This window comes from Mesoplodon densirostris, chromosome 5, assembly GCF_025265405.1.
Source record: "Mesoplodon densirostris isolate mMesDen1 chromosome 5, mMesDen1 primary haplotype, whole genome shotgun sequence".
NCBI lineage: Eukaryota > Metazoa > Chordata > Mammalia > Artiodactyla > Ziphiidae > Mesoplodon > Mesoplodon densirostris.
The window spans coordinates 305,271-321,056 of record NC_082665.1 but is presented as its reverse complement, the minus strand read 5'-3'; the positions used below and the strand labels follow the sequence as shown (position 1 = coordinate 321,056).

Below are 15,786 nucleotides of genomic sequence, written 5' to 3'. Positions count from 1 at the left end.
CCTTCTAGGTACAGAAGAGAAGCGGTGGGCATGGACCTGGTCGAGGGCTTTCCTGGGCCCAGAAGTGGGAGTGGAGGAGCCGGAGGTGGGCCAGCGGCAGGCGGGGGGGCCGTGCCCGGGCAGCCACCCCCCACCCACAGTGCCTGGGCTCCAGCCTCCAGGAGAGGCGGCGGGGAAGGGGCCGTCTGGAGCCCTGCAGGGTGGCTCTTGGTGGAGAGAGGGGTATGGGGGCCGGGCCGAGGGGCAGCATGGAGGTGAGGGCCAGGTGCTGAACTGTGTGCAAGGAAGCCAGCCGGCCGTGGGGGGTGGACGGAGCAGTGAACAGACCCCCCAACTTTAAGGGGAGGGAGCAGGTGGGCCCAAGCAGGTGGCCACGGGGCAGCCAGCCCATGCATGGCCCGTATAGACACCGCCCCCCCTGCGTGGACACTAACCCTAACCCTGCACACACACATGCACACACACCCCGCCCCTGCACACACACGCACGCCCCCGCACACACACACACGTCCCCCCGCCTCTCTCACACACACGCACATGCACACACACACCCGCCCCTCACACACACACTCATGCCCCCCACCCCTCACACACGCACATGCACACATGCACACACCCCACCTCTGCACACACACACATGCCCCCGCCCCTGCACACACACGCCCACACGCACACACCCCCGGCCCTGCACACACACACGCCCCCCGCCCCTCACACATACACACATGCACACACACATGCCCCCGCCCCTGCACACACACGCACACGCCCCCGCCCCTACACACACACACACACGCACATGCCCCGCACATGCACACGCGCAGGCACACGCACACACACTGTCTCCACCACTCAGGGCCTGGCCTCCCTTGGACCCGGGGCTCATGTGCAGTGGCCGGAAGAGAGATTTGCTTTCTGACATTCACTCTGTCTTACCTCCCCGTTGTGTTGGGGGCGGTTCTCTGCCCAGAGCTGGCTCCTCATGCCCCTAGGCGGTCATGGGTGTCCGTGTGTCCCCGTAAGTCGGGGTGGGTTCTGTTTGAACCTGCAGAATGCGTTTATAGGGACATGGGCTCTTTGTTTCGATATTTTAGGAACTTTCCAACGTGGGCCTCGACTGGAGAGGGGAATTTCTGCAGATTGTCCAAGAGGCCTTTGAAAAGGAGCGGGAGATACTGAGAGTCGAGCTTTGGCCCCGGCCCTGTGGCTCAGGCCCTGGGGGCTGCGGCTCCCTGTTGGAGAGGCTGGAGAAGATGGTCCAGGAGCAGGTGAGCTCATGCCTTGGCTTCCCCCCGGAGCCCACCCTGACACACAGGGTGACGGAACGTGTTTCACCCGACCTTAGAGCAAGGCAGTGACTGAGCAGCAAATCCTGCTGCAGTCCACAGATAACACTGTGTTTTTATGCATGAATTCCGTGAAGTGGAAAACTCTGTGCATTTATTTATCTTCCTTCAGGATCTCACTCTGTTCTGGAAATAACTGGCCTTTCCTTGAAAGCAAAAGAGCAATTCTAGGCGGCCCAGCTCCAGGCTGTGAGCGCTGAGCCCAGGGTTGGAGGGTCGGCACCGCGAGGGCTGTGGGAGCCTGCTCCCCGCCAGTTCCCTCGTAAGAGAGGGCAGGGTGCATGGCGAGCGTCGACCAGGCCCAGCAAGCGAGACCAGGGTGCTGGGGACAGAGCTGCGTGCGGTCTGAGGGCTCCAGGGCCACCGTGCCCGCGTTCATGCCGCACAGTTGTCCCCCGCGTCCTCCTGTGGCAGCGATGCCGTGAGCAGGAGTTGCGGGGCAGGAGCTGCTCTTGCCTGGCACACCAGCCCTCAGGATCCCCTTCTTCTGCCGTGTCTTATGTCCCCCTGCCCTGATCCCCTGCCACCCCATCTGCAGGGGGATCTGCAGGAGAGGTCCTTGGAGCACCTTCGCCTGTCGGACAGGAGCAGCCTGATGTCCGAGATCCAGGCTTTGCGCGCCCAGCTGCGGATGACGCACCTGCAGAACCAGGAGAAGCTGCAGCAGCTGTGCGTGGCACTGACCAGCGCGGAGGCCCGCGGGAGCCGCCAGGAGCACCAGCTGCGGAGGCAGGGTGGGTGTGGCCTCTTGGCTTCGGCCCCGAAACGTTTATCCTGACACTCACCTGTCGGGAGGTGGCAGGCAGGTCAGCGAGCCCCTCGCTGATTCCCCAGGTCACCGAGTGCAGAATGCATGCCGGTCAGGGTGGAGGCCTTGCCCAGCATCCCGTGCTGGGCGCCGCAGGCCCACGTCCACGAGGGTCACTGGGGCTCACAAGAGGCTGAAGCGGCCTGCAGCAGGTTTCTGAGTTTGATTTAAACTCCGGGACTTTTACACAGACACTCCTGTCATCTGCAGGGAGAGAACACTTTATCTTATTCTTTCTTCCCCGTCTCCTCTCCTCCTGTTCTTGCCACTTGCCCTGGGGATGCTCTGAGTGCTGAGTGAGGACTTGACTCGTCCCGTGGGGCAGCCTGCCTTCGAGGCCCAGCCTCGGCATGGCGCCTCACGCTGTGCAGTTCTGGGCTGGATTCGCTCGTATTTTGCATCTGTGTTCATGAGGGTCCTGGTCCATGGTTTTCTTTCTTCTGGTTTCAGTTCCTGGAGGAGTGGGTGTGTCTGCTCCTAGTTCTGGGAGGCTTCTCCGCGATGCTGCCCGGGCTGGGTGGGCTCCATGGAGGTCCGTCTCAGCCCAGCTCCAGCCTCTGCCCTTGGGAGACCCCGGGCCTGAGCATCTCAGGGGTCGAGAGGGCGTGTGCCCCCGCTACCCCGGAACCCCACTGCGTCACATGGCCTGCACGGCTGCGTGGTCCCGCCCGCTCTCTGCCCGTGTGTCTCTCTCTCTCTCGATGCTCACCGGCCCCGAGGGCGAGGCTGGCGGGGGTGTGAGCAGAAGGCGCGTGTCCCGAGTATCTTGGTTCCATCAGAAACAGCGGCTTCTGGGTCATAGAAGCTTCCTGTCCCCCCAGAGTGAACACATCCCGTTCCTTTACTGGGTTGTTACTGATTTGTTAACTCATTTGTGCGGCTCACTTTGGACTTGTAAATAATGCTATTTTAATTCATTTAATCTCTTTCTTAGTTGAGTTGTTGGCGTATAAGGTTGAGCAGGAAAAATGTATAGTAAGCTACCTGCAGAAAACCCTGCACGAAGAACAGGAGAAAGCAAATAACGTCCGGAAGCTGCTGGTGGTGGAACAGAACACAGTCAGAGATCTGAAATCTGAGCTCTGCGAGTGTAGACAGGACAACGAGCGGCTGCTGAAGTCCCTCAACGAGGTGCAGAAGGAGGTCCTTCAGCTGAGGTGCGGCCCCCGGCAAGGCTCTACCTTCTAACCCCGTCCTGCCCTCAGGCTTCTGGCCGAATAATGATGGAAGTCATGTGGCTCCTGCCACGTTCTTGGCTTCACAGTGAAATTTGCCGTCCGGAGCCGCGGTTTGCCCGGCTGTCGCGATGGGTGTTGGGACGGAGCCTCTACCCCCACAGGCTCGTGGGGGCTGCGCACACCGCAGGGCCCGCCCTCCCTGCCTTGGAACCCCGGGTGCTGGCCGGCGTCCCCTTGAGAGCCTGTGTCCCCTCACAGGTCGGTGCTGGACAGTAAGGAGGATGACCTGCAGGCCGCGCTGCAGCAGCTGGAGGCCGAGCGCACCCAGGAGCGGGCCCTGCAGAGCCGGCTGGAGGAGGAGCGGCTGCAGCGCCTGCAGAGGGAGGGCCAGAGCGCCAAGACCCTGGAGGTGACGTGCGCGTCCACGATTGTGCCGAGGGGCCAGGGCTTGGGGCAGCGATGGGGCTACACCTTCAGGGCTCAGAGGGTCCCTGCACGTGCGGCCCCCGCCTCCGGGCATTCGCTTCTGTGAGGGCAGTGCGGCCTCAGAGCCGCGTGGGGGCCCCGCCTGTGCGCAGGGGAGGCCTCGGGCCGGCCCCCTGTGTGGCAGCCGTGTGGCCACGCGCAGCCGTGCCCCGTAGGCCGGGCTGAGCCGAGCACCATGACGGGGTCGAGGGCCCGCCCTCCAGCAGCACCGCAGCCCCCGACTCAGGGACGGAGGTGAGCCTGGGACGTGGCACTGCGCTCAGAACAGCGCCTCATCCACGAGGACGGCCCGCGGAGCCACGAGAAGAGGGGTTATGGCTCGCCCTCCTTTTGCCCAAAGTATAGCGTCAGAAGCTCTAGCTGCGGAAGCTGTGTAGACGCTCTTGCTCTGGTTTTGACTGGCCTCGTCTCACTTGTCCCCGATGCAGGAGTTAAGGGCGTCTTTGGAGAAACAGCGCGCTCAGAGTAACCAGCTGTGCGTGGCGCTAAAACACGAGCAGACGGCGAAGGACAACCTCCGGAAGGAGCTGCAGATCGAGGCCTCGCGCTGCGAGGCGCTGCTGGCGCAGGAGCGTGGCCGCCTCTCGGAGCTGCAGCGGAGCCTGGAGGCCGAGCAGGGCCGCTCCCGCGAGCTGTCCGAGGCCCTGCAGCACGAGCGCCTGCTCACGGAGCGGCTGAGCCGGCGGCCGCAGGACAGGCAGGCGCAGCCGGCTCTGCTGCAGAAGCTCAGGGGCTGCGAGGCCCGCGTGCTGGAGCTGGAGGTGGCGCTGGAGGCCACACGGCAGCGAGCCCTGGAGGCTGAGGCCCACGTGCACCGCCAGGAGGTGGAGAGGGAGCAGGAGGTGAGTGCGGCGCTGAGTCCTCGCGTGGAGACCCCGCCGAGAGCGCGGGGGGGCTTAGAGCAGCCAGGACGCCAGGACGGCAGCGCAGCCGAGGCCGAGCCGAGCGGACACGGAGAAGTGGAGCAGGTGGCAGAGAGACAGGGAGACGCCGGTGAGCCCGCCTCGGCCGGAGGGCCTGTCCCGGCTCCGGGCTGTCCCTTGGTTCGGTCAGCGCGGCCTCGCAGCAGGCTGGAAGTCGGGAAGCACGCGTCCTCCCACCTTGTTCTTTCCCAAGGTGGTTTTGGATCCTCGGGGCCCCTTGCGGTTCCGTGTGCACCTGCGGATCGGCTTTTCCGCTTCTGCGTGCAGGCCCTTGGGATCGTGGTAGGAATCACACTGAACCTGTAGATCGCTTTGGGGAGTGTTGTCTCCTTAACAATGCTGGGTCTTCCCATCCGTGAAATGGGAAGGGCTCTCTGTTTGTTTAGCTCCTTGTTTTCTTTCAATAATGTTTTGTCACTTTCAGGTGATAAGCTTTGCGTTTCTTTTGTTAAATTTATTCCTAAATATTATTTTTTTGATGCTGTTGTAAGTGGAATTATTTTTGACTTCCGTTTTCAGGTTGTTGCGAATGTGTAGCAATGTGGGTGATTTTCACACCTTGATCTTGTGTCCTATAACCTTGCTGAACTGGTTTATTATTAGTTCCAATATTTTTAACAGATTCTTTGGGATTTTCCATATAGAAGATCATGTTTTCTGCAAATAGACATAGTTTTACTTGTTCCTTTCCAACCTGGATGCCTTTGTCTCTTCTCCTTGCCTGACTGCCCTGGCCAGAACCCCAAGTGTGTGAGGGCAGGCGTCCAGCCTGGTTCTTGATCTTGGGGGAGCAGTCAGTGTTTTACTGCTGAGTGCGATGGTAGTTGTGCCCTTTTTGTAGATGCCCCTTATCGGAGGAAATTCCCTTCTATTTTTAGTTTATTCAGTCTTTTCTATTTTTTATTTTTAATCATGAGAGAGTATTGGATTTTCTTTTTCAGTGTCTTTTCAGATTTATGGGTTTTGTCCTTCTCTTGATATGATATAGGACATTGATTTTCATATATTCAGTCATCCTAGCACTCTTGGGATGCATCCCACTTGAATTTGGTGTATAATTCTTTTTTAAATAGTGTTGGATTCAGTTTGCTAGTATTTTGTTAAGATTTTTGCATTTATATTTATGAGAGATATGTTCTGTAGTTTTCTTTTCTTGTGGTGCTTTTGGTTTTGATATCAGGAAGATCTTGGCCTTGCAGGATGGGCTGGGAAGTGTTCCCTCCTTTATTTTTTGGATGGGTCTTAATTTTAGATACATTATACATTGACCAAAAGCATTTGTTTCTGAGGAAATTATATCCTGTGTTTTCTCGTGGATTGACCTTCATTTTGCTCTCTTTAAAAATATTTTTTAGAACTTCAAAAATATTACCTTTATTATTGCTTTTGGGGGGTTTTGGGAAATTATAAAAAGCTCTTAAAATGCACAAGGAAAACCAATGGCCTGGTCTTTTTAATGGTTAGGCTGCCATGAAATCGTCAAGAAATAAATATTAGTGAGATATCATTCACATGCTACTGAGTTCACCAATTTAAATTGCACAATTCAGCCGTTTTCAGTATATTCAGAAGTTGTGCAGCCTGATATCACTGCAGTCAATTTTAGAACATGTTCATCACCCACAAGGGACCCCTGGGCCTGTTAGCGGGGACCCAGCCCCTGGCACCCACTGGTCTACTTTCCATCTCTGGATTTGCCTCTTCTGGTCGTTTTGTGTCAGTGGAATCACACGGTATGTGGCCTTCTTCTGTGTCTGGTTCCTGCCATGGGGTTTTCAAGGCTCACGCGTGTTGTGTGTGTAATGATTCGTGTTTTTGGTGGGGTTAAACAGCCTGGAATGCAGTCGTGTTTCATCACTAGAGATCGTGGAAGTGGAGGAATCGTTTGGGGCTGTGGCAGAGGCCGGGGGTTTCCTGACGGAGGCGGCTAGAGTCACGGCCCTGGGTGGGCCTTGGTCACTCGGGACCCCCAGAGCGTGTTCCAGGTTTTTTGTGCCTGTGGGGGGAGAGAGGTTTGTTGTCTTCATGTGCTTTGCAAGGGGCTTCCCAAACCTTATCTAGAGTCTTCTGCCAAACCTTTTTATTTAATTTTGGTTTTTTTTTCTTTTGTTTTTCTTTATTATTTTTTTGTTTGTTTTTGGTTTGTAAAAATGTAACGTGATTGCTTAAAAAAAATACAAAGTGTTTTCCAAGTCAAATTAGTAACTGTCCTTCATGATGCACCTTGATATGTATTTTTCTTTCTTAAGTATGTTGTCCTTTTGGTGTTATTTTTACTGTAGGTAGTTAACTTGATCTGGGTTATGGGGTCTTTTTCTGGCCGTAGTGGCCCAGGCCTCTGATAGTTATTTCAGGGCCAATTTCATCTTTTTAAAACAAAATAAACCAGTGGGTCTCTTGGTTTTGTTACTTTCCTCATCTGGAAAATAGATCAAAAAGGATCACAGTTTCCTGAGGAGGCTCGAGCACTGAATGGGGGTGATGCCGGGAAGGGGCGGGAGCGCTGGGTGGGAAGCAGGCCTGGTCCGTGTGCGGCCTGAGGGGTGGCTGGGCCGGGCCTGTGCCCGCTCTGCCCTGCCTGCTTCCGCCCTGCCCGGCCTGGCCGTCTTTGTTTCCCTGGATCCGCCCTCCCCAGGCGTCACCCCCTGGGGTCAGCCCCCTGCTCTCTGAGCCCCCGCCGCACCCTGAACTTCTCAGCACGTGGAGTGGTTCCTGTCGGTGGTCCGCTGTCTCCCTGTGGAGACTCGGGTCCTGGGTGTGGGGTAGGGAGCGGCCTGGCCGGCTGGGTCCCCTGACATCTCCGCAGTGAAGGGCGGGGATCGTGAGTGGGGGGCACAGGGCCTCCTGAGACTCAGGCCCGCCTTCTCGGTGCTGAGCACCCACTCAGTGCCCGCATGCGTGCTGAGGTGGGGGGCCGGGCTCGGGCTGTGGCTCATCCCGTCCCGGGTCCTGTCCCGGATCCCCGGGGTGGGGGGACCCTGACACCACATTGCGCCCAGAGCCCCTGTATGGAGCGTGTTGGGGGTTGGTCGGTTGGGGCCCGGGGCCCGGCCGGGCCGGGCCGGGCAGCCCCTGCGCTGAGCTTCTGGCTCCGGTCTCCACCCCGGACCGTGTGTGAGGCTCGCTTCTGTTTTTCACCGTTGCTGACAGCGGGAGTTAGAGCTGCAGCGCCAGCGGGACGAGCACAAGATCCAGCAGCTCCAGCGGACGGTGAGGGAGCTGCAGGCGAGGGAGGCCGTGCGCCCCTGCCGGGAGCCCGATTTGGAGCCCGAGCGCCCCCGGGAGCAGCAGCGGGGCCTAGAGAAGGTGCGGCAGCAGCTGCTCTGTGCTGCGGGGCTTCTGACCAGCTTCATCAACCAGACAGTGGACAGGCGAGTCTCTCGGGACTGACCCGGCCGTATCCCCAGCACCTCTGATGTTGAGAAAAATTCTGAGTGGGGCGTGTCTTTGATTTTGGGTTCAGGTTTTAATGAAACAGACTCTGTTTCTCATCCCACGTGTGTGGATGAATTCGTGGGCAGTATTCTCTTGAAAGATGATGGCAGCCTTGTGGTCTTCGCATTCTCATATGACAGGAAATCCAGGTGTCTTTCAGATCAGGTCGCTCCATGGCCCTTTACCGTTGCTCACCACCCAGAGGGTCTGGCCCAAGGCCAGCCCCCCTCCCCCCCGAGTCCCCCAAGGCAGGGCTGGTGCCCGGTGTCTGTGCAGCGTTTGCCTCGCCTGACACCCTGGCCCGCTGCCCACGGGGCCAGGATGCGTCTGCCTGGTCAAGGACCCACGACCCTGCTGTTGGGCGGGAACCAACGTTGATTTGCCCCTTTCTGAGCACACGGAAGCTCAGACCATACAGCTCCCTTGTCTGTAATTGGGTTTAGTTAATGAAGCAGCAAAGTCTTGCTTAGGGACAGCGTTTTAGTAGCTGACTCAGAGTCCCAGCAGAGAGCAGCCGGGGAGGTGGACACACTGAGGGAGCCTCTGTGGTCAGTGCTCAGTGGCTGGAGGCTTCCGGGCTTCACAGACTGCCCGCTTCCAGGCCGTGCCGCCTCCCGGCTGCCACAGTCACCGCCGGGCTCCCCAGGCGCTACACGGAGTGCCTGCCGCCCGGGACCCACACGCACCTTCTGAGTGTCCGTGTGCTTCTCCAGGACCATCAGTGATTGGACGTCGTCAAACGAGAAGGCGGTGGCGTCCTTGCTTCACACGCTGGAGACGCTCAAGTCTGAATTGGGCGCGTCCAGCTCCTGCCGGGTGAGACCAGCTTTCTTGTTCACTGCGGCCGGGCCTGCCTCCCGCCTCGGCCTGTTGCGTGGTTGGCTCAACGCACTGTTCCTGGTGCCCACGGGGGCGCTGATCTGTCCCGCTCGTGGCCGACGCCCCGGCCTGTCTGCCGCTCACGCACTTGTGTTGAGGCTCTGGGCTGGAAACGAGCTGCCCGTCAGCAGCGTCGGGGGTGCTTCAGGAGTCCTGACTGCTGCTGTGAATTCCCGACAAACTTCCGTGGCGGTTAGGACGTCGTGATGTCTGTCGTGGAAGCAGCACGCAGCGCGGGCAGCAGGAGAGCTGACCCTGCCGGTGTCCTGCGCCCGCTGGGGCCTGGAAAGAACGCGCCTGTTTAACAAAACATTTTCTAATCTTGTTTTTTCCTCAAGAAGAAAACGACGGTGGAGCTGCAGGTCCAGCTGGTGGACGTCCTGCTGAAGGACAACGAGTCCCTGAGCAGAGCGCTCAGCACGGTGACACGGGAGAGGGCGGAGCTGTGCAGGGCCGTGTCCCGGCTGGAGAGGACCCCCCGGGCCCTGAGGACCCCGCAGGAGGGCTGTGCGCGCAGGGTACGTGTCCTGGGGCCCCGGCGGCTGCAGGCTGGGTTCGATTTGCTTATATTTTGGCGTACGTTTTTGTATCTGGCTTCATGTGGGATGTTAATCTGGAGGGTTTTAGTCATTGTCTTTGGTCTCGTCCTTATGAAATGAGTTGGGACGTGTTCCCTCCTGTTTTCTGGAAGAGATTGTGTAGAGCTGGTATTCATTTCTTCCTTAAATGTTTGTTTAGATGCACCAGGGAGACCATCCGTGCCTAATGTTTTCTCTTCCGGAAGTTTCTTTGTGCAGGGCTTGGTGTCTCTGGTGCTCCTGCGCAAGGTGCCCTGTCAAGGCCGGGCAGGTCCCGTTGGCAGTTACCAGAGGGCGGTGGTGTGTCCCCAAGTGGGGCCTGTGTCTTCTCAGTTCTGTCCAGTTCCGCTTTGTCTGTCTGAAGTGCTGTGGGGTTAAGGGGGCTCCTGTGCTCACGGGGCCCAACTGCCGGCAGACCCGTCGCCCTGTGCCTCGTCGGGAGGGACTGTAAAGGCGAGAGGTGCCGTTGGCGCCGAGCACGGCCGCCTGCTCCCCTGGGGGCTCCTTGTTCAGAGGGCGCCCGGGGTGGACTAAAGCACCATCACCTGGAACGCTTTGTCCTTCGCCTGGAAGGTAATGAATCAGGAAATGAATGTAATGAGTGAGTGAGAGGCAGGCTGAGGGTGGACAGACTGGAGCACCTTCTCCTTTGTGTCGGGGTGACTTCTGCTGGAGTGTCTTTCCCCAGGAGAGGCCACAGGCTCTGTTAGAACCGGGCAGCGTGGTCTCTTCCTTCTGCCTCAGCAGGGACGTCACCCAACTTAGCACCTCCCTCTTCCGGGTCCTGCCCTGAGTTGTGGGCGGCGCAGCCAGGCTGCCTTGGCGGCAGCTGAGCGTATGGCCCCGGGAGTGCTCCGAGCTGGCCTTGGCCTCGGCGACAGGCGGTCCTGGCTGTCCATTGTGGGCAGCAGCCTTGGCCCTCCCTGTGGGGCCCTTCGTCTGTTCGTGTGTCCACACCGGAGCTCTGGGTGCTCAGCACAGCGTGGTGTCCAGGCCACGCTGCCAGTGTTGGGACACGTGGCCTGGTCACGACATCCCCTCTGTGCGGTGTGGGCCCCTCCTGAGGTGTCCAGGCTGTGTGGCTCGATGGCACTTGAACAAAGCTGGTGTCCACGTCTGCCAGGGGCAGCATTTCTAGGGCCAGGGAGGACAGGGGTGTCTAATAGGCTTAAAGCTTTGAATTCAGGGTGATTTCTCAAATGTGAGGGTTTTGTTTTTAGTAAAAATATGCCTTTTGTACAATCATACTTCAGTAAACGGTGTGTAGCAACCACACTTGAGTGTAATAAAATAATCACATAACAACCAGGACATCACTGAGAAGAGGCTGAAGAGGGACCCAGGTGGCCGGCACCTGCCCCAGCCCAGCCGTGTCCAGAGGGCACAGCATGGGGCGGCTCGTTCCTGGGAGCGGTCACCACTGTGCTCTCAGCCCCTTTTCTTTTCTTTTCCCCTCCTTCCCTCCCTCCCTCCTTCCCTCCCTCTCTTCCTTCCTTCCTTCATTTTTTTTGGCTGCGTTGTGTCTTTGTTGCTGCGTGCGGGCTTTCTCTAGATGCAGCGAGCAGGGGCTACTCTTCATTGTGGTGCGTGGGGTTCTCACTGTGGTGACTTCTCTTGGTGCGGAGCACGGACTCTAGGCGCGCGGGCTTCAGTAGTTGTGGCACATGGGCTCAGTAGTTGTGGCGCACGGGCTCTAGAGTGCAGGGTCAGTAGTTGTGGCGCACGGGCTTAGTTGCTCCGCGGCATGTGGGATCTTACTGGACCAGGGCTTGAACCCATGTCCCCTGCACTGGCAGGTGGATTCTTAACCACTGCACCAGCAGGGAAGCCCTCAGCCACTTTTCTTGAGATGCTCTCCTGGGAGAGCAGCTGTGTAGACACGCTGTCTGTGGTCACTGCAGAGGTCGGACAGGTCTGCGTGGAAGCAGGACAGGATGGTCTCGCCGGGCTCAGCACGACACCCAGACCCAGCACTGCCCACGCCAGAAGCTGGCGCCTGCAATGCCAAGGTAAGACCAAGCCCGTGGGCGGTGTTAGGTGTGCAGACACCGTCTCGTGGCTGCTTCTTACTTGTTTAAGATTTATGTTTCTCGGCAAGTTTTAGGTTCACAGCCAAATTGAGGGGAAGGTGTGGATATTTCCCAAACCCTCTGCCCCACCATCCACTTCCCCCCAGGCGGTGCGTGTGTTGCAGTCCATAGACCCACGGCGTCACGTTGTCATCGTGTGCGGGCTGCTCTTGGGGCCATACGTTCTGTGGGTTTGACAAGTTCTGTGTAAGATGACAAGTGTCCACCACAACGGTGTCATGCAGAGCATTTTCACTGTCCTAGAGATCCTCTCTGCAGTACCCGTGGCACTTTCTAATATCCTGGGTTAAGGGGTGAAAGTCTTGGTGCTTGAATTACAGATGATAGTGTCCATAGTCTGGAAAAGCCTGGAGCCCACACCTCAGTCAGCGCTTCTGATGGTGAGGCCTGAGCTGTGGGTCTCTCTGGAGGGAAAAGCCGTATTAGGATATGGACACCAACCTCTGCCTGTGACCGCAGGTCTCGCCAACGCCTGATGCCCACAGACCTGTGATGGGACCCCCACCTGCCCCCAGTTTGGTCCGTGCTTAGTGGTCCGATTCCTGGGCCCTCGCGGGGCTCCTCTGATGCTGGTGAAGGGTCGTCTGTGCTCTGCGTTTTGTCAGATAAACAAGATCCAACTCTGAACTGCAAGGTTGTTGCTGGTTATAGATGTTGTGCGGAGCTGACCGCTGTGATAATTTGCTGAGGAAAGAAGTCTGGTTCTTTTTAAAGCACCTGGTACAAGTGTGCTATGGAGACTTGTGAGAAGGATGTCTTTGTCCTGTGGTTAAGTTTCACTGTTTTTTCTTTTTCTTTTAGATGGAAAAATTGTACCTGCAGTATCTGAGAGCAGAGAGCTTTAGAAAAGCCCTGATTTATCAAAAGAAGTATCTTTTGCTGTTGATTGGTGGATTCCAGGACTCTGAACAAGAAACACTCTCCATGATCGCCCACTTGGGAGTATTTCCTTCCAAGGCAGATAAGAAAGCGGTGGCGGCTCGTCCTTTTACGAAATTCCGCACTGCCGTCAGGGTGGTGATCGCTGTCTTAAGGTACCGCCGAGGCACGTGCCTCCCGTCTGCTTTGGGGTCGTTTAGTCTTTGAAACGCTACAGTTGTTCCCTTTTTTAAGATGAATGTTATTTGAGGCCTTAAAATATAGACGACCCTTGTCTTCCGGAAACCCCGCTGTGTCGAGCTGCGCCTTCTAAGGTGGAAGGGTTGAGGTGCCTCTTTATTGTAAACAAAGCCTTCCGCTCAGTGGTGTTCTTATGATGGCAGACGTGTCTGATTGAGCTTAACACTGCATTTCACTTCTTCGTGTTTCAGTTTCTTATATTTCAGTCAAATTTGTGTTTCATAAAGGGTGCCATGGGCACAGGAGCACACGCTGTGGGCCCCCCAGCGGGGAGGTACACCTGACCCCTAAGTGTCCGCCTGGCCCAGCCCAGCCCAGCTCCAGCCATTAGGCATGCAGGGCGCCACTTTGGAGTACGGATGGACTCCCTGGTGTGATAGGGAATTTTGACTATTTCAAAATTAACAGTGATGAAAATCTATTTTATTTTATAATTTTAAAATCTGCTGTATTTCTAAAAATGTTTGTCCCACTAAGAATTGTGCCACTGTGTCTGCTCTGGTGCCCACAGAGGTGCCTTTTCTGGGCCACGCTCACCTCCGTCTGCGGGACCAGGCACAGCAGGGTGGGCTGGGCCCCCTCGGCCTTTCCCTGGACTGCACCACAAAAGGCAGCGTGGGTCCCATTGCCCTCAGAGACCCAGCACCGCACACAGTCCAGCCGCACACTTGCCAGGAGCCCCCGCGGGGTGGAGGCCTCCCCCGGCCTCCGGGCACTTAGCGCCCTCCCTCCCTCTGAGTTCTCCGGACCACAGACTGTCCACCCACCTGCCTGTCACTCTGTCTGTCACCTGTCTGTCCGTCCGTCCGTCCATCTGTTCTGTATTTTCGGAGAACATGCCCCGTGCCAGGAAGTACGTCAGATGCTGGGTTGGGGCGGGGAGAGCCCCAAACCCTGCCTCTGTCTTTCTACCAACACGAAGTGGAGGTGCCTCCTGGGCCTTGGGTCTCAGAGGCAGCAGTGCTGTGAGGGAGCTGCTGGGGGCCGTCGAGGAGAGGGGTCTAGGGACCCCTGCACCGCTGTACCTCCCATCACCACGTGGAGGGCGAGGGTCTCCATTTCCCCCAGCTGTCCGGGGCCCGTCAAGTGTGCTAGCGACGGAAGGGAGTGCGGTGAACCAGACAGACCCCAGCTGTCGGGTCTGGGAGTGGAGGGGCAGGGTCGGGGGCTCGGGGGCCCAGGGGCCGGGGGCGGGGTCGGGAAGGTGCTGGTGATGCCCGGGTAGAGGGCCGCGCTCTCACTCCATGGTCCCATCACGTCTGGATTTTCTTGGTTCTTTTCACTCCTGTTTTGCTCTAGTTTTCAATGTTTTCTATCTTTTTTTGTAGGTTACGCTTTTTGGTTAAGAAATGGCAGCAAGTAGATGGCAGAGGAGCCCTAGCGCCAGGCCGAGCACCCCGCCCAGGTACCCCCCCATGCCACCCCACCCATGGGCTTCTTCAGTGCCCGCCTGGTGGGAGATCTCAAAGGAGAATAAGAAACCAGTAATTCAGCCAGTGCGCTTGTCAGGAGGCAAAGGGTTTTTGAAGGAAGGTGGTTTTTATTTTGGGAACAAGCACAAGCTTATACAATTAACATTGATGAATAAAAGTGGTTCAGAGGAGCGTAATAATGATTGAAAAATACAGAAATGCTAAATGTATCGACCAATGGCTTATTTTCAATACAAAGTCTTTTTTATTCTCCCAAGTGGAGTGACGTTCTGCTTCACACTGTGCACGTCTCCTGGGAGCACCTCTGCCTCAGTCCCGTCCAGGCTGCGGTCGTCCTCTGCCCCATCTGACGGGCCGCTACCCAGGTGTAGCCGGGCTGCCTGGGGGAGCTGCAGTGGGCAGCACCCTTCATGGCCACTGGGCTTCCCTGGTGGTGCCAGTCCCCTTTGACTTCCACGTGTGAATCCTTACGTCTCGGAATCAGCTGGCTTTGAGGTTCTTCAGGAGGTCCCCCCACACCCCCTGCACCCCGGCTGCACCTGGTGGTCGCCAGGGTTCCTGCCCTTCCCACTCCTCAGAGCTGGGTGCAGGAGACCCACCCCAGGCCCACCTGGCGCCCTGCTCGCTCCATCAGGGTGCTGAGTGCTTCTCCAGGGCGCTGCCCACACAGACACAGGGGTCAGGGTTAGCCTTGCAGGAATGAAATTCAGGTGCTCAAAACTCAGGTTTCAGACTTCCCTGGTGGCGCAGTGGTTAGGAATCCACCTGACAATGCAGGGGACACGGGTTCGAGCCCCAGTCCAGGAAGGTCCCACATGCCGCGGAGCGGCTGGGCCCGTGAGCCATGGCCGCTGAGCCTGCGTGTCCGGAGCCTGTGCTCCGCAACGGGAGAGGCCACAACAGTGAGAGGCCTGCGTACCACAAAAAAACAAACAAACAAACAAAAAAAAAAACCTCAGGTTTCTTCTAGAGATTTTTCTTTTTTCTTTTTTTTTTGTGGTACGCAGGCCTCTCACTGTTGTGGCCTCTCCCATTGCGGAGCACAGGCTCCGGACGCGCAGGCTCAGCGGCCATGGCGCACGGGCCCAGCCGTTCCGCGGCATGTGGGATCCTCCCGGACCGGGGCATGAACCCGTGTCCCCTGCATCCGCAGGTGGACTCTCAACCACTGCGCCACCAGGGAAGCCCTAGAGATTTTTTTAATACAGTTTTTATAACGAGTACTTTTTAAACGTTTTGAAATTGCCATGCAGACTCCTAAAAGCTTGTAAATTTAAAATTTTGGTGGATGGGCCTCCCTACTAAAATGCATTCTTTTCTTTTCTTAATCCCTTCATTGCTAAATCATCCTGGGGGAAGGATTCCTGGTGCCCCGGCGGCAGCAGTCTCCACCCGACACCCGCGAATCCCCACCAACCCGGGACGTGTCTTCCAGCCACGCCCGGGGCCCTGTGCCAAAAGCGTCCCCTCGCAGGAGGGAAAGGTGAGCGGTGGTGCCTCAGCTGCTTTTC

At 57.5% G+C, this 15,786-nt stretch overlaps 1 protein-coding gene across 5 annotated transcripts in view; it reads left to right on the top strand.

The window, feature by feature from the left end:
* The window catches only part of PCNT (pericentrin), a 105,559-nt gene that overhangs the window by 87,119 nt on the left and 2,654 nt on the right, over positions 1-15,786 (top strand). For 4 of the 5 annotated variants that reach the window (XM_060100305.1, XM_060100301.1, XM_060100303.1 and 1 more), the window contains 12 exons: positions 1,095-1,268; positions 1,885-2,080; positions 3,089-3,311; positions 3,591-3,741; positions 4,247-4,660; positions 7,892-8,112; positions 8,890-8,992; positions 9,394-9,573; positions 11,535-11,642; positions 12,525-12,757; positions 14,171-14,247; positions 15,635-15,758. In XM_060100305.1, the coding sequence (XP_059956288.1) occupies positions 1,095-1,268; positions 1,885-2,080; positions 3,089-3,311; positions 3,591-3,741; positions 4,247-4,660; positions 7,892-8,112; positions 8,890-8,992; positions 9,394-9,573; positions 11,535-11,642; positions 12,525-12,757; positions 14,171-14,247; positions 15,635-15,758 (2,204 nt within the window). The remainder of the gene's footprint in view (positions 1-1,094; positions 1,269-1,884; positions 2,081-3,088; positions 3,312-3,590; positions 3,742-4,246; positions 4,661-7,891; positions 8,113-8,889; positions 8,993-9,393; positions 9,574-11,534; positions 11,643-12,524; positions 12,758-14,170; positions 14,248-15,634; positions 15,759-15,786) is intronic. The other variant, XM_060100302.1, reaches the window with a different exon arrangement.